The sequence below is a fragment of the Podarcis bocagei genome (genome assembly GCF_964188305.1).
Source record: "Podarcis bocagei genome assembly, chromosome: 14".
In the NCBI taxonomy this organism is placed as follows: Eukaryota; Metazoa; Chordata; class Lepidosauria; order Squamata; family Lacertidae; genus Podarcis; species Podarcis bocagei.
This window is the reverse complement of record NC_138139.1, coordinates 47,335,930-47,362,488: the sequence shown is the minus strand read 5'-3', so window position 1 is coordinate 47,362,488 and position 26,559 is coordinate 47,335,930. Positions and strand designations below refer to the sequence as shown.

Below are 26,559 nucleotides of genomic sequence, written 5' to 3'. Positions count from 1 at the left end.
TTTTTCTGCCTGCTCTGTGTGTGGAGTGTCCTGAGATAGCATCCTCTCTAGTAATGTCGAAAAGACAACTCGGCAATCAGCAGGAATGCGGAGGCCCCCAAGGGCTCCCCCCCCCCTATGATTTTTAAGAAAAAGGAAAGCAGAAAGGCAAGAAGCCATTTTGGCTCCCTTCCCTTCTTTTCCAAGCTCAAGCCAGCATTGCTCTTGCAAATTCTGTTCTGGAAAATGTGTTAACATTCCTGGGCCAGCTGACCACCAGCAGCCCTACTTCCCTCTTGGGTGCTCAAAAGCATGAGGCCTTCAACTTAGTAGGTGGCATGTGTGTGTTTTGCAAGGAAGGCGATATCTGTATGGGAATTCTGTGCTAAGAAAAGCTAAATTCTGTAACTATATTAACCCAGTGCAAATTTAAAATGACACAGTTCCCTCTCCACCCACCCACCCACTTGGTTACTGTTTTGCATGATTTTATTTCCATTTTAATAGCCAAGGGAGAGAGCAAGTAGGTGTGCTGACCACTGGAATCTGTGCTCTGCCTCCCTGTTTGGCTCCTAAGATTTCAACAAGTGCTGCCCACCAGAATGTGTTTTGCACCTCTTCTCAGCCATGAGTGTGGGAAGCTTGCTTGTAATCATTTTTTTCACAAAATTCTCAGGAAGCTGAATTTCTTGCCTTCTGCACGCCCATGGGATTGTGGCCTGTGCACAACCCCCTGCTCACAGTGGAGATGCAAAGCACGAAGAGTTGAGGCTGAAACGTATTGTTTTATTAACCACCGCAAGCTTTCCACTAGGCTTCATAAGAGCAGCTGACTGCACAACCGCTCCCCTAGGGCGAGTAAGAATTTTCTCCAGAAAATGACTAGACATGGAAGCAGATGCAGATTTAGGAAATGAGTGTGGTTGTTCCTTTTAGATTCTTGACATGGCACAAGTGACCGTCTGAGTTACTTATTTTATTCATTAGAATTTTTACCTCATTTTAGCCATAAGGTCCCAGGACGGGTTGCAGTATAATCATAGATATTTTTAAAAAGTAGAACAGCTAACAATGATAAAGAATAAGCAAAACGGTTCCACGGAACAGAAATAAGGTGGGTGCTAAAAATACACACCTCCCTAGGTTGCTCAGTTGGTTAGAGCGTGGTGCGGATAACGCCAAGGCTGCAGTTTTGATCCCTGTACGAAACAGCTGCATATTCCTGCATCACAGAGAGTTGGACTAGATGATGATCCTCAGGGTCCCTTCCAACTCTACAATGCTACGATTCCAAGTATCAGGAGCCAGGGCGAAGAGGTGCGTCACTGTGAGCACCTTGAACTGGGTCCAGAAACAAACTGGCAACCAGTTAAGTGTGGGCAGGAGAGCTAGGGGCAGTTTGTGGGCGAGTAACTTGAGTAGACTTATCATTTAGCAAACCTGCTTTGTTCTCCCTTAGTCAAGCTCTGCTTCTGTGTCCAAAATAGATTCTCAATAGCCTCAAGTGAGGGAGAAGCAGAACAGCCTCTTCCTGTGACTCTGGCAGTATAGCATTTTTAGGCTTACCTCTGAGCACATTTGGCGTTCTTCAGTTGTCCAATGATGATGATGATTTAATCTACCCTTCTTGCCAGCCACCAGCCTGCTCCACCTGATCTCGTGGCCTCTTGAAGCAACATGGTGATTTCCCCCATATCGACCCATATCTATCTTTCTGTCAGCCACCATGAACTAATGTACACTGATGCTTTTTGTGCTCCCAAGGTCTTCCTAAACTACATGTTTGTTTGACTGCTTCAGAGAAACTGTGGTTTTTAAAAGCATGGTATTTTCTGGCAGGCCCAGGTGCTGTTTCCTGTTGCCAATATTTTTTTATAAAATAATAATAATAGATTTTGCATCTCTCTTCAAGTAATGATGGCAAAGTTTCCATTGACCCATCATTTCTGAAATACCCCCTTCTTCAGTCACAACTCACTGGGAATAAGGATTGAGGATCTTAAATCTAGGGAGGGTCGTCCTCCAGGTAGGGCTGGGGGAGGGCCTCTGCCAGTCAGTGCAGACAATACTGGGCAAGATGGACCCAGTGGTTTCCCCACTTGTTCTTGCAGGGGTTCAAGTTTGTCCTCTAATTTCTCCAGAGATGCCTGTTGTCTTGTGCAGGGTTGTAAGGCAGCAGCAATTTCTATCCTGTCTTGTCCTCGGTTCATTGCTGTTTCTGTTCTGATTCCACCAAAACCTACGTCATCTGTCTCACTATGCAAGGATTTACATAATTAATTTTGATGCGTTTCAGTGGAAGGGACATGTCAAAAACTCACGCAGAAAATAAGCATGCAATTACGCAGGGAAACATAAAATGAAAATCAAGAATAGTCAAAATACATTGAATTTAATGTCAGGTGGGATTGCCAAAGTATTTTTTTTCTTGCCCCACCCCCCGCAGCAGCACATAAACCTGAATGCACCTAAGTTAAAGGCGCGTAAGTTGCAGGCTTACTATAACATAAATATTTACCATAATTATTTTACCATACTTATTTTAGTTTGCAGACTAAACTCCCTGCCCTGACAATAGCAAATGCCACTTGTATATTCTTGCATGATTGCCGTTCATGACCTTGCACAAACATACAAATTGCGGGAATTTCCATTTGCGACGGAATTTCCCAAGATTCCTAATCTTAGGTCAGGGTCCGTGGTTGTTTGCGATACGGAAAGGCCTCCCATTTACTTTCCCATTCTTCCTCGAATTTGATGCCACCTTGCACATTTATACAGGGGTCGGAGCTCAGTGGCAGAGCAAATCCTTTGCATGCAGAAGCCCTGGCATCTCCAGTTGTTCTTCCATCCTTTCTTTTTTAAAGGATCCAGTAGCAGGTGGATGGAGTGGGAAAACTTGCTGGAGCTACTGCCAGTTAGTGAGATCATTAAGCAACCCAAACCATTCTTGTGTGCCCTAAGTACTGGGCAGCTGCAGCGGTGGGATAAATGCCTCTGGCTGTGTGGTAAAGCACCCATGCAGAAGGTTCCAGACTCAGTCTTGGGCTTCATAGCTTAAAAAAGGGCCTCGGGTAGCAGATCATGGGAGAGACCTTCCCCTGCCCTGAGAACAACCCACCCACCTGCCTTGCCCCAAAGAGCCACTATCAGTCAGAGTAGACAGCACTAGTTTGATTAGATATGAGGGACCTTCAGGTGTCCATATGCTGTTCCCTGTTAAGGAAAATAAGCATTTGTTCTGTTGAACAAATACTATTGAACAAATCTCCACTTCAGTAGTTTTGATTTCTGTTAGGCAACTCTCCCCCATGGTCCTTCTGGTGACAACGTTTTCAGTTTCATGCATTTCATGTGTCTTGCTGTTCTCCATCTCTTTATTGCTTTTATGGCTCATCACTGGGGATGCGCAGGCAGATGTAGGAGGAGCTCACGGCTACAAAAAGTAAGGATTGATTACTTGTCAGGGGGAGGTAAGCCTGTTTCTTGTGCCAAATTTCCATGGGGAGGATGTCAGTCTCTTAAAATAATATATGGCTAGGAGTATTTAAAGGTAAACTGGGTGCTCAAACACTGCATTGCTTTAAACTGCCCCCCGCCCTCCTCAAACTCTTTTTATAAAGACTCATAGACAAGCCTTCCCCAAGCTGGTGTCCTCCCAGATGCTACAACTCGCATCAGCCCCAGTGCGACCTGTCATCTGGGAAGATGGGAGTTGTAGACCAAAACATAGGGAGGGCACCAGGTTGGGGAAGGCTGTTGTAAATCATGGGTGGCAGAAGCTGTAAGACATGTGTGGCACCACCATGGTCACATGCCTGACTGTGGCGTAGAGTCACTTCCCATATGTATGCCTGCCTGCCCAGCTCATTAGACTGCAGTCCAGTTGCATCACGTTCAGAGGTAACATTCCAGAGGCATCTCATATTTGCAAAAGTCACATATAGCCCCAGATGACTTTTTTAAAAACAAACAAACACAACCTGGCTACTAGCTGGCATGGGATGGGGGGAGGCCCTCCCTGTGTCTCTGCTGCCTTGCCTCACTCCTCCACCAACAGGAGGAGAGGAGAGGGATGGAGGCAAGCAGAGAGAGTTGCAGGCAGAAGAAAAAGGCTGGAATTGATCTGGAATAGAGCTGCAGCCAAGCTCCAGTTAAATTTGTATGGATGCGACTTTATAGAGAATTGCATTGTGATGCCCTCCAAGGTGGCACTTTTGCATTTGACACACTTCCTATAAAAAGTTGGTCACCACTGCCCTAACAGAGAATTGTTGGTCCTGAAAACATCACCTTGCAGGCAAACGCTGAACCCCAACAACTTCCTAGCAAGCTCACTAAGCCTTTTTTTCACCTCCTGTGTGGCCTTCGTCTCCTTTGCTTCCTGCTGGCAGTGGTGGCACTTTCCTCCCAGCTTTGGCTGCCTACAGACCGAACCTGCAAGCTCGTGAGCTTCACGTTATCCTCACTTGTTCTCTGACATTGTGCTCTGTTTTATTGCCTTTCCCAACATCTAAACTTGGCATTCATTGAGATGTTCGGTATTGACTGAGATGTGGCTTGTATGTAGGTTTGCTTGAAACAAGAAATGTTTGGAAAGGCCCTGGCTGGTTATTATATCACATGCAAGGTGAAATGAGGCGCCATAAAATATATACTGAGCTTGTCGCTTCCTCTTAGATAAGAATTAGCTGTGACTTCATCCGAAATGAGGAAGGCTTTTGTGCAATTCAGAACCGAGCACTGTCGTTCACAAGGACAAAATTTCCCTCCTGCATCTCTTTTTGTCGCTTTCTGGGTCAGCCACACCTGCTGTAGATTAGCGTGTTGTACTTTTGCAGAACTGTGAAACCAGGCAAAGTGTGGTTCCTTTGAAAATCTCTTGGAAATTTAATCCATTTCTGAATATGTAAAGTGAAGTGGTAAGGAAGTATTTAATTGCAACTATCTGATTCCTCTTCCTCTCCCCCACCCTACCCAATTATGTGGTCTTTTAAAGCTCCTTTTTTCAGCCCATTTGTCGTGAGTCCTGGGATTCAGACCATACCCAAAAACAAATACATATTTTCTTAAGAAAAAGAACAAGCGCCACTGTCTATAACTGCACCGCAGAGTTTATTCCAATCTGGGATAGTTTAGAGTCTGGGTTGGCTTTCATAAACCACCAGGCGCCATTGAGCATATCCTCTGAGTTAATACCTCTACAATGGTTTTGGCTTTTTTTGTAAAAACAGTAAGAAGAAAGAAAGCATTTTTTTGCAAGTTGTTGATCTATGAATAAACAATGCCTTAATAGGGAGCAGATTCGCCAGTGTCTGCCTAGTCCACAACCCTGGAGCCATGACACTTCATTGTAAAGCATTCCTGGATGGGTTGGGCAGGATTCGGAGAACCAGGGAAGCAGTTCTTGTGATCTCTGAACAATCATATTCTGTGCAACACCAAACACGTGGTGTGGGTCTGGATCTCTGAAATGGTTGGTTTTCTCATAGTTTTTATCTAAAAGCATCTGCCGTGAAACCTTTCATGTGAAGTCACTGGAGCAGAATGGAGTGACCTTCTTGATCATGCTTTAGCATCTCCCATGCTCAGTTCGTGCTTGCAGGTTTGGCATTTACCAACTTGTAAAGCCCTGCTTTACTTTTAGCTATGCATACTTGAGAACGTGAGAGCCTCTTGGATCAGGTCAAAGACCCACCTAGCATCCTGCTCTCACAGGGGCCAGCCATTGCCTCTGGGAAGCCCAGGAGCAGAATCTGAGCTTAATAGCACTCTCCCCAATCCCCCCATTGATAGTTTTATCCTCCGTGAAGAGGTACTTTCTTTTGTCTGTCCCGATTCTTCCAGCATTCAGCAGGTATCCATGAGATCTAGAGTTCTATGAGAGGGAGAAGAGCCTTTCTCACTGCTCTTTTCTCCATACCATGCATAGTAAGAAAACACCTTCTCCTAAATTGAATCAAAGTGCTCTTAAGAAGGACCTAAAACTTGTTCCTGGCTCTATTGCCTAGGCCACTGGCATGACGAGGGCATGTCAAAGAATGGCCACATTAGCTGACTGCCTTGCAGCCGCCAGATTTTTTCTGTCTAATGAAGACTTAGCAAAGCTTGAACATATGTATTCTGCAAGATAGCGCTGGGGCTAAGTGGGAAGTGAAGGGTCAAAAGAATCTATTGTATAAAGTAGCTTTCTATGTGCTTATGTGTGTGTGTTTTAAAACCCCAAGTGGCATCACACTGGCGCAAGTGGTTGAATTGATTGGCTGAAGATATCTTGCTGAAGATACCCGCTTGTTCATTTCAGTGTGGCGTTTGTAGAATGCTTTGCAGGAAGTAGATTGTGTCCATTGGTCGGATTGGCCCACCTCTCCCATTCTGCCAACCCTAGTTGCTATCATTATTGCTATTAATGAACTTGGTGCTTGGCAGACTGCAAGGTGGCAGGTCCCTGCTGCAAGGAGCTGGCAAAACGCAGGGCATCTGCATCTCAGTCTACAAAGAACGGGGGATATCCCTTGGCGCAGGTTCCTCGTAGAGCAGCTGTAAGCTATGGAGGAAGTGGAGACTGAGTCACAAGTCTGGATTCTCTTACGAAAATAGCAACTTGGCATGCTTTGTAGAAGCCTTCTCTGACCTGGTGCCCTCCAGATGTTTGGAACTATAACTCCCATAAGCCCCAGCTAGTGCAGTCTTGCCCATGTGATTTTCAGGCATGTGTTCATAGTCCTATGACCTACAAACAAGTTTAAAAAGCAGCAGCAGCAGCTGACATTCCCAGGAACCTGAGTCCTGTACCCTGCCGTTCTCTGGAATCGCAGGAGTTGCACAAGCTCGGTCATCTCATCATGTTTCCTGGTCATTTTGGCTCCAGGCAGCTAATCATTGTTAAGCTACTCCTGTGTCATTCCTTTGGGACTCTTCAGGGGGTTTAGCAAGCTGCATTCAGCAGGATACGCCTGTAACTTACCTGAATTCACAACACTGCCTTGTAGGGAGGCAAATCGCCTTTTCTTGTATTTAGCCATAAGCAAGGGGCAGGCTAGGGGCTGAATGTGGCCCTGCAAGGATCGTGTGCCTCTCTCCCTGGGCCATGCCCCTTCCTGGACTGTGTTTGCCTGTGGGAATGCATCCTTTAATTGTGATAATGCTCTTCCTTACCTGGATGGAGGACAGAGAGGGCACGTGTGTGTTTTCCATGGCTGGAATGCAATCCATGGTGCAAGAACCGCTTCTGTTGCTGCACTCACCTTTGCATCTAGTTGCGCCCTCTTTTGTCTTCAGCCCCACTCACCACTGGCATGCAGCTCCCAGAAGTCTGCCCATAAGGGAACGTGACCCTTGGTCTTAACAGTGTTCCCCTCCTCTGCTGTAGGTCTCCTGTGGGTGCTGGTGCCTATTGGGACTGGGAGGTGGGAGCCCAACAGTAGGTGGCGCCAGAGTCGATGGCAGACAAAGCCAGCTCATTCTAGTTCTGGCCCCATCCTCCTCCTTCCTGCTGTGTTATGGGTATGAAAGAGGAGGAAGCTGGCAGGTGGGGACTTGCTAAGGATGGTGGGGCAATGCCCCATTTGCCTGAATGGAATACCCAGCACCTGCATAGGCTATTTTGGTGAAACACTGGTCCTAGTGAATGCTGGAAGTCACTAGGGGTGCCAATGAAGCAAAACATTATCTTACACCAAGTCCAGACTCTTGGTCTATTCAGCCCAGTTTCTACAGGGTCGCAGGCAGAGGGAGGCCACGTTTTCCATCACCAGCTGCTCCTCATCCTTTTCAACCTGAGATGCTTCCCTGAATGCAGTCTGAGGCCTTCATGCAGAGCTCTGAGCTGCCAAGATATTCGGAGAGCGTTTTGGGAGCTCCCACAACTAGCCGCAGTTGGGAGGCACAATGCAGGGTTGGAAACTTCCCCAACTGAACAGGTGTCAATTTGGGACTCCAGCAGAGCACTGGATGAAGAAGAAGAAGAAGAGTTTGGACTTGATATATCCCACCTTTCACTCCCCTTAAGGAGTCTCAAAGTGGCTAACATTCTCCTTTCCCTTCCTCCCCCACAACAAACACCCTGTGAGGTGAGTGAGGCTGAGAGACTTCAGAGAAGTGTGACTGGCCCAAGGTCACCCAGCAGCTGCATGTGGAGGAGCGGGGAAGCGAACCCGGTTCACCAGATTACGAGTCCACTGCTCTTAGCAACTACACCACACTGGTTGCTTTCATATCCCATAGCCCCACCCAAGGAGCTTAGTTGGAATATATAGTTCTCCCATTTCATGAAGTGAAATGCACTTTGTTAAAATAAATTTCCTTCATTCCCCCCCCCAGCCCCCGTTCAGTGTTAAGTGGCAGGGGTGGCACTGTTTCTTAAAGGGCCACCTCTCATCTTTTTAAAAAAGGAAAAGGAAGAAGGTCATGTTGCTAAAAGGATGCACCTCAAGTGTACACCTAAAGAAACATAAAAGTGTGAATGCAGCTTACATCTGTTTCCACACACGATTGACTGGCGTCCCCTGCCAAGGACATACTGGTGGGTGAGCCAGGCTTAACTGCTGTGTAATGTGTGGAATGGATTCAAATGTGGCAGCCACTGAGGTTTCACAGCTAGGCTGCCCAACTCCAACCTTTGGGCATTCCTCCTGTTTGCTTGTACCTCTTCCTGGTCGGTAGGCTTAGGGATGAATGAGCAGCTTTCGTACCCAAGAATGGGAGCTTCCACTTGCTTCAATTGAAGGCTGTAGTTTCGGAAGGAACCAGGCAGCTCCCAGAGTCTTTTCAAGCTCTGCTCAAGGGAATCCTGGAATTCCTTGGAAATTTCCTCATGTCAATCTGCATAATGGGTTCTTTCAGCGCTGTTTCCATTTATCACTCTTCATTTTCCTGTTTAACGGGATCAACAAGTTTGTTCGAGGAAAATAAAATGGGGAGTCACAAACTTAAATAAGCTACAAGTACTGTTTATTCAGGCATTTGATGACTGAAGGACACTGTTCCTGGCAACCCTGAGATCACTGGCTCAGAGAATGATTCTAACTGCTTTTAGAATGCTTTTAAAAAGTGTTTTGTGATTAAAGCGTTTACCCCTCAACTCCCTGGGCTCCTCTGGGAGGAAGGGCAGGATATCAGTTGAATAAACAAGAAATAAATAAAATTACTTTGAAATCCAATCAATCTGTGGCACCTTTCCCCTTTCTCAGCAAGGGGGAGGGGGGTTTCTGCTGATCCAGACATCCCTCTTTGCTTTTGTGGAGGAGGTTAAGAAGGCAGAACAATAGCTTGAAGTGTCACAGGGAATGGGATTGACAGTATCTGTGGCTTTGCTTCTGTGGAGGAAGGGAACTGCAGCACAGTGGGTAGGAGAGAGCGTCTTCTTTGCATGCAGGTGTCCGTTCAACCCCCAGCATCTCCAGGTAGGGCTGGTGAAGATTCCCTGCCTGAAGCTCTGGAGAAATAGTCCAGCTCTGGGTCGGGCAGCTCCCTGTTTTCCTCTCAGTTCATGAGGGGTAGGGAGCATTGTGTTTCATGAACTAGTCTACCCTGCAGGGCTAGTGAGAGCACTTTGGAGATGGGAAGCACGAATGAATGGGGTATGTCTCCTTCTGCAAAACATAGAGGGTTCCATGTCAGATGGTGATATGGAAAGGTTTTTCCTCGAGAGAGAAAAAATCCCGATGTACTAAATCAATGCTGTGAGCTTTCAGCCTTTTCTCAGTGAAAATCATGCTTTCCCCATTTCTTTAGTAGATTAGATTCATTTCATGGAGGAAGAGGAGAGGTCTCTCCATATTTGTTAATTGTGACTTCTGCGTAGAACCTCCAGGCTCAGAGACAGCCTGGCTCTTGGCTACCAGTTGCTGGAGAGCAATGGCAGGAGAGGTGTGTTAGCCTCAAGCCCTTCCTAGAGCCTCAAGCCCTTCCTGGTTGACCAGTACAGGCAACAGGGTTCTGCTCAAGCTGCAGGGCTCCTGAATGAAACCACTATGTCCAAGGGCCCAGTGAATGCGTACAACAGGGGGTATTCTCTTTCCTTCCCTGAACTGCTTCCAGGCTTCCAAGAGGCCTTTGGTTATCCACTGCAGGGAGCAGGATGATGACACTAGATGGATCACTGGGCTCTTCAGATGTATCCCTTAATTTACCTAACAAAGCACTGAACCTCATGCAACATTTCATGGCTTTCTCTTGTTCCTGTTGGCCAGTGTAGCTTCGTTTTTCTCCTTCCAGCTGATGGCACCTGTCCACAACACATCCATTGTCCCTGTCCTTCTGTGAGGAAGTGCTTTTGCATTTCTGGCCAGCTTCCCTCTGTGTAAACTCTTGCTTTCCCTCCCTTGCAGGTTTCGCCGTCGCCCAGTGCATCAACCAGCCCAACCCCTCGCCGCTTTCATCTCCATCCCCTTCGTCCAGCGGGAGCACCGGGCGCTGTGACTCTGCCACCAGCTCCACATCGATTCCTTCCATGGTCCAGAGCCCGTCAGGTATTGAAGCCTCTTGCTCTTAGCTCCTGTAGGCTGTTTTATAGACTGCTTGAATCCACCTGCAGGTTTTTAAAGAGACTTCCTAATCTTAATATTTTATCTCCTGTTCATTAAACTTGTTTTGGAAAGGGTACTCGAGGGTGGGGGGTTCAGATGAGTCCATACAAAACTGGGGGACAAATTATACGAGATTTTGTTTCCCCCAGTTGTGGCTTCAGTCCTGCAAGTCAGGCAGGTGGGTGAGCTTGGCAGACCATTCTGCATCACTCTCTTGGTTCAAATTGTATGAGACAACAATATTGCTTGCTGCAGGATCCTGCCTTAAAACGCTTTGTGCTAATGCTTAACTTCTTCGCCTGCTGGAGCCCAGACCATTCCAGAATCCACACTCCCCTGACTGAAAATCCTATTCCTACGATCCCAGATAACTTAAGATCTGGCACGGCTGCTCAGTAGTAAGACAAAGGCGCTCTGCACATGCTTAAAGGCACTGTGTGTCATTTCACACATTCCTTGACACTGAGAACAAGTTGGACTCCTGGTTCAAATTTAAGTCCTGCTGCAATAATAAGCTGGCCAAAAAAAAATCAAAAGTGATCTCTCTGTCCTTTGGCACTTGTGTTTATATCCTGGTTCTTTATTTCCATTGAAATGATCTGACTGCTTAATCTGAATGTGTGTGTATGGGAGTGAAAACTAAATTTCAAGGTCATCTTTTAAGGAATGTTCATGGTGCCAAACAAGATGCCCACCCTAGATATAGTTCAGGGATGGAGAACCTGCAACCCTCCAAATGATGTTGAACTGCAGCTCCCATCATCCCTGACCATTGTTCATGTTGGCTGGGGCTAATGAAGTCCAAAGAGACCTTGTGGTGGGGCACAGGTTCCCCATCCTTGCTTTTTAAGGAATTGGACGTTGTTGGCTACCAGGAACAACTGCAAAATATTGCTTCATTCCTCATATCTGGTAACCTTTGCATTTTTTGTGTGTGTAGTTTTAACAGCCTGATCTTAGATGCAAGTCCTGCTGTATAAATTTTGAATTGTACTCTCTTCCTTTTCCCTTCTCTTCCCCTCCCACAAGTAACTTCTTTTGCAGGGATACTCTTTTTTTGCAGAAAACCTCCACAGGCAGCTTGTCTGTGCCATAGTGACCTTAAACTCAGCACACCTGTATTTCATGGCTATCATAAACTCTGGAAATGTACAGGCTTGTTAAAAGCAAATGCTGGCCTGCCCTTCATACAAATGCATTTGCTGACAGGCTATTGATCTTCTGTAGAGGTTTCCAAGGAAGAAGAAGGAGGTGATTGTGTGTTTCCCCCCCCCCCCAGCCCTAGATACTTTTGCCTTTGTGCAGAAGTTCCTCCTCCCACCCCAGCTTTATTCTCCCCACCCACACTTGATAGACGGCACTGATTTGGACTGCCGGTGGGGTGTTTGCTCCACCACATGTTTAGCCTAGTTGTGTGGGTCTTAATTAAATTAAAGCCCCCAAATGGGAGTGGAGTCAGCTGTTCCTTGTTAAAGTCTATTTCCAGCAATTACTGGCAGCTCTGTGTGACATTAGCAGTCTTTAAACATGCGGCTAACAGTTTAAATCCTAAAAAGCGGAGTAGGTGTAGTATCATTGGGAAATGAAAGCTCTGCCTTCAGAGGGAGGGTTTTGTTAAAGAACTTGTATTCCTTGGAAAACCACACACTTCACGACGAGGAGTTAACTTTCCAAGCTGGGCCCTTGCCGTGATGGATATGAGCTGCTCAGACAATCAACCTGTTTCTTCTTCTTCCTGGTTCGAGGTCACAAATACTGATCCGCAGTATCTATCTAGTGTCCCTCCGCCCCTTGGCTGCATCGTGGCAACTTTCATCCCGACTATATTTTATTTCATTATGTCAGGATTTTTTATTAACTTCTGTTATCTGTTCCACTGAGAAGCAAGGGGCCTTATTCGTAGAGTGTGGCCACACCTCCACAGTTTCACTTAAAAATGTGAAATCTGGTTCTGCTCTAATCACCTGGAACCTAAACTAATGCTGAAGGCAGCAATTCACCCTTTAATATTACAAAACCTGGTTGAAAGCTGACTGCTGTATTGGAGAGGGGAAATAAAACCCATGGGAGCTGAGAAGCACAGTTTGTGCTATGAAATTAAGGCTGTTAAAGTTCTACTTTATCAACGCTTTGATTTATTTTAGGAACAAAGGTTTTTCTTCTTCAGAAGTAACTGTTTCTTATTTATTTATTTATTTATTTATTTATTTATTTATTTATTTATTTATACAAATATTTATCTACCGCTACTCATAACAATTGAAACTTTTAAATAACACACAAAACAATATGATAGAGAATATTTAAAAGTTACAGTCAGAAATCAGCTAAGCATTGTGGAAAGATGCATTCTTCATTGGCTGCATAATAAGCCTGTAAGGTTTGCAGCAGGTGTTTAAAAGCTGAAACAGAAGGCACACTAAGGACTCGATTTCTTGTTGTCATTAAATGAGCCTTGCCAACTCTGGAAGCAACCGGTGATGTTAGGTGACTTTAGAAGCTTTTGTCTTGGGAAGTGAGGAAAGTCCCTTCTCAGTGCAAGGATGCCAGCTGCAAACCTTAAACAGGTGTGTGTGTGTGTGTTTTTACGAGCACTTTCATTCAGATCAAAGCACGTTCCCCAAACTACTTTTGCCATCAACGCATTTCACAATCTGAGAGCCGCTGTGCAGTCCCTTGGTTGCTAAATTAGTGAAATGGCTTTGCCTGTGGGTTAAGCAATCCTTCCTCCCCTTTGTCCGCAGCACTGTCATTGACTGTGCCTCATGCAAAAGGCACAGATGAGATAAAGCTTTCGCGTTACTTCTGACGGCAGTCGGGAGCTTGCCCAACTCATTAAATAAGCAGCCTGCAGTAATTCTGACGGGTTCTTACGTCATCCCAAAGCTTACTAAGAGCTCTTCTACACTAAATTTGACCCCTCACCTTTCCACCTTTCACCAGAAGCATTGTCCTCCAGAATCCTCCCAGCTCATCCTGCGCAATAGACGCCAAAGAGCTGTTGCTAAAATGTTCAAATTAGTTGCATTCTTTGTTTCATCAGTACAGCAATATCTTCCTGCCTTCCTTCCTTTGACCTTTTGGGGTAACATGCTGCAAGTGTTATCCGTAGCTCGCATCCATGACTCAGATAAGGAGCTCAGGAAAGGGCCAGGGCGCTGTTTTTCCTTCTTCTTTTAGGGAGAAAAGTTGGTGTTTTAGGAACTTCACAGTGTTCGCATTCCACACACACACCCTTTAAAATGCATGCGGATATGAAGAACGTCTAAGCTTCTTGCCTGTTTAAAAGGGACAGCACAGAGGAAGGCTGAGAGGGTTGTACAATGTCGTGTTTGGGATGTTGTCTGAAACTTCCAACTCCTAGCAGTGCTTGATTTATAACACAGAACACAACTACTTTATAGTATGATCTTGGGACATCCAGCAAGTATAAAACAATGCAGCTACAGAAGAACATGGATCATTCCCAAAATATAATTATAAATGGGCCTCTTACATATGTACCTTAAGTATGCATATAAACTCAGTGAGATGTATGAGCTTGCTTTTGCTGGGTAATCTCGTTTATATTAGCTTTAATTTGCGACAAACAAGCTCTCATCTCCTCATCAACACAGAGATGCCTGTCTCTTCTCTGACCTTTCATATTGAAAAACCCTCTTCACAACAACATGTCTTGGAGAACTGCAGGAAGAATAGCCAGCACTCTTGAATACTGTTTCTGGTTGTATATCCAAATTATTTGGATACCATACCATGCTGCACTGAAATGTTTAAATGTTTCTTTGATCGCCCTTGAATCTTCCTGCCCCACTCTTTGAGAACCTCTGCCCTGGGGCACATGAGATGAGAATTCTGGACTGAAAAGGCACAGAGGGTGAGGATCAGATTAGAGCTCTGCTGAAAATTGCTCAGCCATGAGAAAAGAAATTGCATTGCAAAACATGTCAAAGGGGAGATAAAGAAATTGGTGAAATTCTGAAGGGTGTGTGTGCCTGGTTGATATCACGCTCGCCTGCCTTTTGAGGTGGCTGAAGGGTGCTTGAGAGTGCCTTTTCTTACCTCCATCTCACTGAGTGGTCTGTGCTCCTGGGGAATATTGCCAGGAGGAAACTCCTTCCACAATACTTTTTTCAGGCAGCCTGGGGAGGTGGCAGAGTGTTGGAAAAATGTTTCCCGGGAAGGGAAAAAGAAAGAAACACGCCACCCTCTGCCACATTGCTGCAGCATAGTAAGCTCAAATCCCAGCACCCACCAAAATTCTGAAGTGTCCTGAGAATGAAGGCTTTAAAAAAAGATTGTCTAGGCTTTAGGCTGTTATTAATTTATTAGGGTTTTTTTTAATCGACAATTTACCATATGGTCCCATGGTGGGTTTTATGAAGTTTGTATACTGCTGGTTTTAACCGCTCTCCACCATACGTATAGTGTTGTTTTAATGTAATATTATTGTGAGCTGACTTAGGCTGCCTTTGGAGAGGAGAGACAGGTAATAAATTTGGGGGGAAAGTTAATTTTAAACAATCGTATCTACTTAGATCCCCTCCCACATTGTTTCTGGTTAAGACAAACCGTCATCTTGACCATTATTGCCTATTATTAACATTGTTGTAATTTCATTTCTTTTTCTAGTCCACCCCAGGATAGTTAACAATAAAATGCAACGTTTAAACCACAGTGTGGATAGATGACCCTCGGATAGATGACAATTCCTTGAACCTATTATATAATAAATATGCAATTCAGCAGTAGACTGCCTTGTAGCCCACTGGTAGAGCACCTGCCTTTTACGCCAGAGGTCTCAGGTTCCAACTGTTGCATCTCCTGGCAGCACTAGGAAAAACCCCTGTCTGAAACCCTGGAGGGTTGCTGCCAGTCAGTGTAGACAGTACTGATCTAGATGGACCAATGGGTCTGACTTTGGTATAAAGCAATGTTCTATGTTCTGATATGCTGCAAAAGCTGGAGAAAGTAAGTATTAAGCTGGCCCTGAATGAGAATAATGTGCCGGGTAATCTGATCACAACAACGAGGGAGTTCCCTAGCCAGGGTGCGGCCACGAAGAAGACTCCGCTTCATCCACTCCCCTACCAGAGTCCCATTCACCAAGGGCACCACAAACAAGGGCCTCACTGGCAGAACTCACAGCCCAGGCATGCCATGAGAGAGGCAGTCATTCAGCAGTTTGGATTCCGCCAGCGCCTTGAATAGGACCCAGTCACTGACAGCCAGCACAGGATGCTTCCAGGATTGCTGTAATGTGATCCCATCTTACTTCCCCTAAACCACAAACAGGCAGCAGTGCCCTGCCCCGGCTGCAGCTTCCAGGCCGCCTTCAAGGGAAGCCCTCTGTAGAGTTCATTGCAGTAGTCAAGCCAGGCGGGGCTTATCAGAGCACAGACCCAGAGGTGGGTCATCCCCATCCAAGAAAGTAGAGTGTAGTCAGTGGCTATCAGAATGTGCTTGGGTCCTTGTTGCGAGTTTCACGTAGGCATCTGGCTGGCCACACTGAGAGCAGGATTAGATGAGCCATTGACCAGATCCAGGCGAGCTCTTCTTAACGTTCTTAGGATGACTGTCACCGCTATTGGCACTTTATCTCTATTGGCACTTTATCTAGTGTGCTAGACAGACACTTTAGGCGTGTGGGGCTGCCATATTGCAGTCTGCCATTCCCAGTCTCCCTCGGCTTACGGAAGAGTTTCTAGTGTGGTTGGGTAAGGCTGCTGCTGCTTGGGACACACAAATTTGACTCCTCTCCCATGTCCTATGTTGTTCTTCAAGTCTGAGCTCCAACCCTCTGTAGGAAACACATTCCGTCTACACGACCCTGGTTCTTCCATCCTGGCTGAATCCCACACATGACGATGTTTGTTGCACCTGTTGTTCTGTCTTGCTCTTTGTTCCACCGAAACGATGTTTTTCCAGAAATCTTCTGTGTTTGCAAAATTCCGTGGTGTTCTGTTTGTCTTTCCTCCCCGTTCTTTTTTTTTTTTAATTGCTTCCCATTGGATCTTCTTTTTTTTCCTTTTTTTTAAAGAAAAGAAATGTGCTGCACTTAGCTTTGACTGTAATCCAAGTGCTGTATTTTACAGGCTTCCTTTCTCGAAAGGGTAGATTTATCTGACATCCTAATTTATCGCTTGCTCTGGGGGAGACGGAGCATCCTCCGGCAATTTATTACCATTAAGTGGGACAGAATATTGCTAACCCACGAGAAATCTGTAAAAAATTGCTCTTGCCTCTTTTTTAAGTGGGTCGCCGAGGTTCCCCTCCCCCCTTCCCCATCGTTTTGAACCCGAAAGCATTCCTGTTTCCTTCCCTGGCGCTTAGCCACTGTCATCGCCTGGCAATCCTAAGTCGAGCCAACCTGAACACGTGGCATTCTTGAGGACGGTTTGTGTACTCGGTAATGGGCAAACCTCTTCTCGGCCTCTCGGGGCTTCCGAAGAGAGCGAGACCGCAGGATGCCAGCTGTTTGTGAGCATGTTTGTGGTGTTGGTGATAGTCGTTTTGATGTTTACTCTTAATACAGACTCCCTGCAACCCCCTGGGGCACCTCCTGATCTTTTCGACCACAAATCCCGGCCGGCAGGCCTTGTGGCCCGAAACCTCTTGAGGGCACCGGGTTGAGGAAGGCTGCTATAACATGTCTTCTTCCTTCCCATCTCTGTGAGTCCCCACCCCATGCCCTCTCCCCACCCACCCAATTGTTAATGGCTTCATGTGATCTATTGCTGTGTTTTCCTCTAGTTAGGCCTGGCAGGAAAGGACGGCGGCGGGTCTTCAGTCTCTCGGAGGCTGACAGTCACGGTGGACACTGGGTTTAGGCCTTCCGGCAGCAGCTGCAGCAGCATCAGTCCTTGCAAAATCCCTTCAGGCAGGTTTCTCCTTGGATGTGTATGTGGTGTATGGCTCCCCTTCTCACTCCCCTCGTCCTCCCCGAAAAAGAGATTACGGGGCCAAGGGAGTGTTGCTGCGATCCTCTTCCACGCATGCAGAAACAGCCAGCTGCTGTTCACAGTGCAGTATCTCACATCCAGGGTGTATAGAGGCCTTTTCCACCCTTCCTGGCTAATTCCGCTGAAAGAGAGCACCTTGGTTGTTCAGCCTGGCTTCACCCCACAGCCACTCCCTTGCTTTCTTCCTTGAAACAAAGAGCAGCTCTTCCCACTGGGTTGCGGGAAGGTTATCCAGGTCTCCACCGGAAAAGGTGGTCCCAAGGTTCAAGATCTCCTGTATCTTTTGGCTCTTGGGTAGCGTAAGGCTCTTACCTGGCACCTGAGCTGTCGGCGGCTTAGCGTTCGGCAACTGGGAACTCACCTGACAGTAGGGATGGAGGTGGGATGGAGGTGGGAGTATTTCTGCCACCCTGCCGTAGCTTCAAGCATCAGTTCAGATAGGTGAGAATGAACCCCAGTTCTCAGAACCTTTTAGCAGGAATTGGTTCAGGCAAGCTGTGTTCACAGCATGACGGAATTGGAGTTTTGTGTTTCCTTTCAGTTTTTTTTAAATGTGTAAAGTCTGTGTTGCTGCTTTCTCTGTGTGTTGGACGCTTTTTGGCTCCCTTCCTTACAATATTGTTTGCTACCTGCTTTTATTTGCAGCCATTGTCCTTCGAGGCCATGATCAGTTTGCTTCTGTATATTCTGAGATCTGCCTTTTCCTTGCAAAGCGGTTCTCATGAGAATTTGAGGCACCCCCTCCATTTCCCCAGATCATTTAATGCCTATCTCAGGGCATGGGGAAACCGTGGCCCTTCTGAAGTTGCTAGACTACAACTCCCATCACCCCTGACCATTGGCCACATTGACTGGAACTGAGTCCAGCAACATCTGAAGGGCTACAGCTTTCCTATCCCTCTCCAAACTCTTTCATTTGTCTAGTTCATCTTGCCATTTGGGTGCTGTTTGGTCCAAACACTGGTGACAGTGGCAGGGACTTCATTTATTTACCTTTCAGGGGCATTTCTCTTTACGCCAAAGTCAAAGCAAGTAAGGATAAGCATTTCGGGACAGAAAAGTACTTTCCGCACAAACATTCAGGTGTAGAAATTAACCCAAAAGGTCTCCCTTTCCATTCTGACTTGATTTTCTCCACCCCATGCCTCTTCTTTATGTTTCGGGTGGATGAAGGCAGATAGGAAGACTCCTTCTGCATGCATTTTTGACATGTGAAGACTGACAGTGAGCCATACACATCTTGCAAATCTCCCATCAGGCCATTCACAGACCTTGCATGGCTGTGAAAAGCGAGATGTCCCTTGGATTCTTCCACCTACCACCATCAGTCCCACTTTGCAAACAGAGCTCGTCCAATTCTATCCCATAATTCTACAAAAGAAGGCTGGTGTGACTATATAGCCTGCTGCATTGAGGAATGACAGCCAAAGATTCCCCGGCCTGCATCTTCGGCTCTCTTTGAATTGCGGCAATTTGAAGGGTGAATTTTACTTTACAGGGAAAGCTTCAGTCGATAGCATTGATCAGTCAATTAATCCTCATAGCCCAACTGAGAAGTGCTATAGAGATTGTGCTCATTAATTACTCAATGTCTCTCGGCTTGCCGGCATATCGGACAGCAGAGACTAGCATGGTCCCAGCGGGTACAGATTCCAGTAGTGCAAAAGAAAGAAAACCTGTCAAAGCTGTCTCAGCAGTAACCCATCTTCTCCAGCCCACCCACCCACCCAACAACCTGGTGCCGTCCAGTTTTTATTGGATCACTCCCCACATCATACCTGACCGTTGGCCATTCTGTAGCTAATGGGAATTGTCAGCCAACAAAACCTGGATGGCACCAGTTTCGGGAAGGCTGATCCACACCCAACACTGAACTGTGCGTGGTGATTTTTAAGAGACTGTTGGCTGGGTTGCATGTTCTCACACAAGCCCTTGGGCAGGAAGCTAGGAAAGACCTCTTTGATTCTCATACACATTCTGTGATGTCCTTGCCCATCCTAAGGCCCACAGTGCAGCTGGGAGTTCTGCCCAGGATCTCTTGTATAGGTGATCCTTGGGCACAGGATCCTGGGGCCCTTTCTTCCCGTGCTGCTTCATTGCAGGCCCTAAATGTTTCATTATTATTCATTTACTCATTGTTACATTTCTGCCCCACATTTACTCCAAGGAGCTCAAGGTGGCATACACGATTCTCCCCATTTTATCCCCACAACAATGCTTTAAGGCTGTGAGACTATGACTGGCCCGAGGTCACCCAGTGAGCTTCATGGCTGAGTGGGGATTTGAACCCGGGTCCTAGTCTGACTTTCTAACCCCAATGATGAACTTGCTTGTACAGTGTGGACAGTCTAGGCTTGAAGGAAACAATAATAATAATATACCCCGCCCATCTGACTAGGTTGCCCCAACCACTCTGGGCAGCTTCCAACAAATATAAAAACACAGTAAGACATTAAAAACTTCCCTATACAGCGCTGCCTTCAGATGTCTTCTAAAGGTTGTATAGTTACAGTGGTACCTTGGTTTTCGAACATAATCCGTTCTGGAAGACCGTTCAACTTCCAAAACGTTCGAAAACCAAGGTGCAAAGGACAGCCTGCAATTTCAATGGAGAAAATGGGGGGGGGGGCTCAGTGGAAGCCGTTCGACATCTGAGGCCCATTTGGAAACAGAAGCAATTACTGTTTTCGGGTTTTCGGCATTCGAAAACCAAAACGTTCAGCTTCCGAGATATTTGTAAACCGAGGTACCACTGTACTTGTTTCCTTGTCATTTGACAGGAGGGCGTTCCAAAGGGTGGGTGCCACTGCCGTGAAGACCCCTGCCTGGTTCCCAAAGCTTCATGTATTGCAGTGAGGGAACCACCAGAAGGCCCTCGGAGCTAGATTTGTTCAGCCGGGAAGAGACTGGCCATACCCTGGTCTCCTAATTAGTGTCCATCCACTTCCAGAGACAGGGCCTGGACTGACAATTCGCATGGGCTCAGTTTCACAACACGTCACTCTAGTTCCCATTCTTCCTAGTGTTTTTTCCCCTTGGGCTTTAGAAGCCGCGGAAGCTGCCTTATTCCCAGGTCAAGCCACTGGTCCACCGACCGGCAGTGGCTCTCAAGAGGTTCTTCTAATGCCGAGGATTGAACCTGAGACATTCTGCATGCGAGATGTTGTACTGCTGGGCTGCAGTCCTTCTCCTTTCATTGTTATTTCCTTCTCCCACTCCCCTTACCAGGAGAATTGAACTGGCTCCAATGGGCCAGACCATTGTCCCATCTAGCCTAGCAAGATCTACTCCAGCTGGCTCTCCTGGGCAGAGAGAGAGGCCTTTCCAGGGATGGAACCTGACGTAATTGTTATTTTAAACATTAAAAAAGCCATGTTCTGCCAACGACCTCCCCATTACTGAAAACTGGCTGGAGTTTTACTCCCTCCCAGCTGACTTCCTTCACATGTTTGCATTAGCCCAGCTCCCTTGTTTCTGTGTGTATATAACTCCTCCCTCCCTCCTGTTCTTGCAGACACGCCCCCCCAACCTCCAACAGACTGTACAGAATCCCAAGCCCAAGAGTAGACATTCAGAGGACCTGCGATCTACAGTCTTCCATTGCATCCTTCCCTCTGAGCCTCTGCGATCAGGCGTCCCCACCACTTTGCCAGCACAGACTGAACTGGTCTGCGTTGTATTTGCATTTTTGAATTCAAGGAAACACTGGTGGTGGTGTTGTTGGTTTCTCCCCCTTGCCCACCCTGAGCTGAAACAACTCTGCCCTTTTCTCCTCTCCCTCCTTTTTTGGCACAAGCCCTGCACCTTTAAGCAGGAAAAAAAAACCTTCTTAAAGGGGTGGCAGACCCCCCCCCCGCTATATATCTACTCTCCAAAAATGTGGGAAGGATTGGGGAGGGAGAGAAAGAGCTTTTGGTCTCTTTTTTCCCTTTCCTTACAGAGCCGTGGTTTGGGGCTGCCAAGCAAAGCAAAAATTAAGTTATATTTCCCGGACATTAAAAATATGCATTGGCTTGAAGTCCTCTTCTGTGAAAATAAGCATAACCAACCCTTTACCCATGAAAGGAACGGCTGTCTGTCATTTCAACTCCACCCAGCCCTCTCATTTCCCCCACGGTACTCAAGTTTAATTCTCAGCTTCCCTCTTCCCTTTTCTTCCACTGCTGGTTTTGGCTTTGTAGTGTTGTTGTTGTTTTTTTAAGTTATGCAGCACCCCTGCCTCTCTGTAGGATTTCTGTTGATTCTGCACAAGCAAGAGTTCCGTTTGAGAATGCCAAATCCATCGTGTCCACCACTCACTGCATTGCTTCGAGGGTCGTTCTGCAGATACCTTGTGCTGAAAGGGAGATATTGGAGTCGCTTTGCATTCGGCCAACTTGCCCAGTCCGACCTCCTGAAACAATATGCAAACCGAAGCACCGCCAACCGTTTGAAATTTGCGCTTCTCTGAATTTTGCAATGCGGTTCTCCAGCCAGCTAATGCATTCAAAAATGCCAATGCTGGGGCGAGATGTCCATTGAATTGCACACAGTAGTGAAAACAGTGTACAAACTGCATTATGCCAGGGGGACGCGCTTGGTAGAAATGAGCGTATGAGGCCAACTTGCACACCAAAATGTGTGTATTAGATGAAATCGCACAAAAAATGCTGGGGAATATCCATGAGGATTTTTTTAAAAATTGCACACTGAGAGTGGATAAGTTTTTTAGAATAAGAAAGTGAATGATGCTGTCAGAACAGCAGGGTAAAAACATTTTTGTGGGAAGTGATAAGAGAGTGCTTTCTGAGGTCACTGGGGTGCCCGGCTCTTTTAGAGGCCAGCAGTGTCGCATGATGCACTTAGAGGAGATTATGTGCCCATCTGAACCAAAATGCCTGGAGCAGTTGTCTCTTGGGTGTCACAAAAGCTGGGGATGTTCTGCAGCAGTCACACAAAGAGAAACATGAAGGCAAGCACAGCTACTGAAATTGCATTGCTTGGTGCAGCTATTTCCCTCTTTAGTCAAAGCTCACCTTTCCAGGGCTTCTTTCACCCAGTTTCTTTATTCTGGACATAGCCATCCATGCCTCTGTTGCTGTTCTTGTTTCCCAGAAATCTGTCTCTTTTCTGCCCAAGGGTCCTTGTACCCCGAAGAGCCTGGAATTGGGGGCTGCTTCTGTCAGTGGATGCCCACAGGCGTCAGGGATTGCTCCCTGAACACTATCTTCAGTACCAACCAACATAAGAGGACCGAAAGTGAGATTGTGCAGGGACAATCTGTAAAGCTTCGCAGCCCATCATTGTTTTATTTCCTTCTAAACCTGCATTACAGTTTTAAACTTCTCAGAGAGGAAAGCAGGAAAGCCTGGCAGTAAGGATGGTAATAACAGTATCACAGAAATAACTACAAGCAGTAGGAGGCATTAAAATATTATGCCGCAAACAAGTCAGCAAAAGATAATAAGATCTTGCTTAAAAATCACGCTGTATTCTTGAATAGGAGGACTCTCAGATGAGAGGGCTCTTCTTCCTCTTTGGCAATCGCTCGTAGCCAAGTAAGATTGTCTTCCATCGAGAAAGGTCTAGCTAGTTAACAGTGTTTCTCAAACTTAGGTCCCCAGCTCTTGTTGGACTACAACCCCCATCATCCCTAGCTAGCAGGACCAGGAATCAGGAATGATGGGATTTGTAGTCCAACAACAGCTGGGGACCTAAGTTTGAGAAACACCGGAAGACACCATAGGTCAGCCTTCCCCCAGCCCTGGCCCCCTGCAGATGTTTTGTGCTACCACTCCCAGCAGCCTGCGCTGACGGCTTGACGGGAGTTGTAGCGTGAACCATTTGGAGAGCGCCAGGTTGAGGAAGTCTGCTGTAGGTGGACCTGCTGCCTCCCCTAGATGTGCCCCTTTCCTGATCTCAGCAAACGGAAAGAGAGAACAGTTGCAAATCAGAGGTGGTCTTTGTTGCTGGAGAGGCAAGGTCAAATTTTCATAGTCTTTTTTCAATTTTAATTTTTAAAAAGCCCTTTGAGAGTGGAATGTGTTTTTCGAAGAAGGGATTAAATAATGTTGTCAAAACAGCAGGGTAAGAAGAATTTCGTAGGAAGAGATAAGAGAGTGAGTAAGGGAAGCCAGAGAAAGGCAAGGCAAGCAGAGTTTGCAAGTAAACACTGGAAATAAGCACTGAGTTGGCAAAATTAAAACCACAATGTTGAGTTTTGGTATTTGCATGAAGGTTCTGCAGAACTAACCCTTCTTCCATGCTGTTTTTTGTTTGTTGTTGTTTTAAGCTACAACAGCTCCTGGTTCTTGCCACGGGTGCAATGTAGTCAAGTAGCACTTTCCACAGGTTAACTAGGACTAAAGCTGCACCAAAGGTCTGGGTCAGTGTCAGGCAGCTGTCTGTGTGGCTAGGGAGGCATGGGGAACCTTGTGCAACCTTTGGCCCTCCAGATCTCGCTGGACTTCAAGTCCCATCAGCCCCAGCAAGTGCATCCAAAGATCAGGGATGATGATGAGAGTTGCAGTTCAGCAGCATCTGGGATGCCAAATCTCCCCCTGCATCTAAACAAGGTTATCATGGAACCCACAGGTGACTTGAGGCCAGACTGTGTCTGAACTGAGATTTGAGCCCAAGCCTCCTTTTCACCACCCTGAGAAATTATGTTTGCCATGCACAATATTATCCTTTTACTGCAGCTATGCCCCACTTTTTCTCTCCAAGGAATTCCAAGTGGTGCTCAAGGCAGTTTCTCCCTGTCCCCATTTAATCCCCACAACTATCCTGTGAGGTAGGTTAGGCTGAGAGGCAGAGACTGGCTTAACGTCACCCAGTGAGCTTCGTGGCTGAGTGGGGATTCAAACCCTGGCCTCCCAGGTCCTAGTCCAGCTCTCTTGGCCGCATTGATTTCTATCTGAAGAGGTGGCCCTTTTCGGTTAATGATAACGCTCATTACACCCAGGCATAATATGGTTGTTTTCCTTCTCTCTCTCTCATTCGCCTGAACAGATGACTCAGCAGCCACTGAGCAGCCTCAGGCATCCTCTGGTCACTTGCCGGCAGCCGACGACTCTTCTGCGCACAACTCAAAGCCTGGCAAGAGGAGCACAGAAGCGGAAACGGCCAATTTATCTCCCAGCCTCATTCCTGCCCCGCAGCCCACCATCTCCCTCATCTCAAATGACAGCACGGACACCTTGAGCGTGGAGTCCCTGACGCTGGTCCTGCCCATAGACACGGACAGTATTCTTGCCGTCGGCGGCAATCAGCCGCCAGCCGCAGAACCAGGTGTTTCCACAGAGACTGACGGACAACAAACTTAGCCGTGCGTCAAGCCGCGGCTCAGAGCGTCGGGGACGCGAGCGAGCAAGCACTCTCCCGCGAGCAGTTGAGCCAGCGGAGGCGTCACTGGCTGCTTAGCGACGTCCCTCAACCCGTGTCCATCTGCGTCTCTTGATGAAAATTCAGCGTGCGAGGCGGGCTTTTAAAAATAAAGATGGGAGGAACCTTAAACTTCAGTGCAGGACTGGCCTTGCACGCTGGTGTTACAGGGAGGCGGGAGGAAGGAACCTAAGGGAATTGGTGACGGATGGTATTTTGGAAGTACCTGGCTGCTTTTTCCTCTTTTCTGTTGCTCGTTTTTAATGCCACTGTCATAGTCCCACCTTCAAAAGCCATGACTGCAACCGAGCAAACTAAACTCTGTCGTGATCCGAACCAGTTTTCTGTCCGTGTGATGCTTTTCCACTTCATTTGGAGGAAAGGGCCGTAGACCAAGGAACTTTAGTAGGGTGTGTGTGTGTGTGTCCCATTTGGACAAATCTTCCTTCTAGCCTGCTGAGTTCTAGTTTTCGTTTTGTTCGGAGGCATGAGCATTCTGTTGGGAATCCCAGCCAAGCTGGCCGCTTGTATTTATAGCACTGTAAAACTTTAATATCCAACTTGCGTGTATTCTGTGTCTGAAATAATTTTAACTTGAAGTTGTACGCACATCTGTTGGCGGGGGGTGGGGTGGCTTTGCAAGCGAACACGAGAAATTCGGGTCTTTGGCATAACTCTAAAGGGCTTTATTTGGAGGAACACATGGGGGAATTGCGGGCAAAGTTTTGTGTAAGAGATTTCAGAGGAATGTAAAATATTTTGGCATACTGATGTCCTCGTTTATTTTGTGGCTTCTTTGTCGTCGTCCTTGGTTCTCTCCTGCCGCGGCAGCCTTCAGAAGGAACTTTGTTTATATCCTCATAAATCCAGTTCACATCCTACTGGCATTAGTTTCTGGGTACCAGCATGCATTCTACTCACTTCTCAAGCAGGTAAAGAGACCTGCCCTACCATTAAACAGAATGAGGCAGCTGCCTCAGGAGGCAGATGCTCAGGGAGAACAAGCAGCAGCCCCTCACTTGTCCCCCGAGATCTCTTAAGGCAGCCAGTTACCCCAGTGAAGGATGCTGTCGTCACCAGGGTTGAAAGAAGCTTCAGGTGCCAGTTCAGCTGGATGCTTTAGGTAGAATGAGAAGGCAGCCTCTAGTCCAGCGGTTCTCAACCTGTGGGTCCCCAGATGTTGTTGGACTACAACTCCCATCATCCCTGAGCTCTGGCCTTGCTACCTAGGGGTGATGGGAGTTGTAGTTCAACAACATCTGGGGACCCACAGGTTGAGAAAGGCTACTCTAGTCCTTTGCTAGAAAATTGTTCTATTATGTTTCACACCTGTAAGGTCCTAGCAATGTTTGGGATTCAGCAATTGAGTCCCATAAGCAGAAGCCCTGTGCAAGGACTCCTATTTACACAGCGCGGCTGTCCCCCCGTGTGCCCCCCAAAATTGGGAAAGGAAGGGGAGGGGCGATTGTTTTATCTGGCAAGCTGCAATGCTTGTCCTGGCAGAATGATAGACATAGTGCAATGTAGAATTCCTCCCAGCATTAAATCAGTTAAATTAATAGTCGAGTGCAGGGGTCAGTGGACTTTTTCAGCAAGGGGCCGGTCCACTGTCCCGCAGACCTTGGGGGGGCAGACTATATTGGGGGGGATGAATGAATTCCTATGCCCCACAAATAACCCAGAGATGCATTCTGAATACCGTATTTTTCACTCTATAGGACACACCC

At 46.8% G+C, this 26,559-nt stretch overlaps 1 protein-coding gene across 3 annotated transcripts in view; it reads left to right on the top strand.

Moving 5' to 3' along the window:
* CLEC16A (C-type lectin domain containing 16A) overlaps positions 1-25,603 on the top strand; it is a 95,978-nt gene extending 70,375 nt beyond the window's left edge. Inside the window, exons 22-24 of one of the 3 annotated variants that reach the window (XR_014001900.1) lie at positions 10,311-10,451; positions 17,262-17,388; positions 24,461-24,596. Coding sequence is in view for 2 of the 3 variants with exons in the window: in XM_081169411.1 (XP_081025537.1) it covers positions 10,311-10,451; positions 17,266-17,388; positions 24,461-24,774 (578 nt within the window). In the remaining variant the exon portion in view is untranslated. Of the gene's footprint in view, positions 1-10,310; positions 10,452-17,261; positions 17,389-24,460 lie in introns of all 3 variants that reach the window. The other 2 variants (XM_081169411.1, XM_081169412.1) reach the window with 2 other exon arrangements.
* Positions 25,604-26,559: the final 956 nt, after the last annotated feature.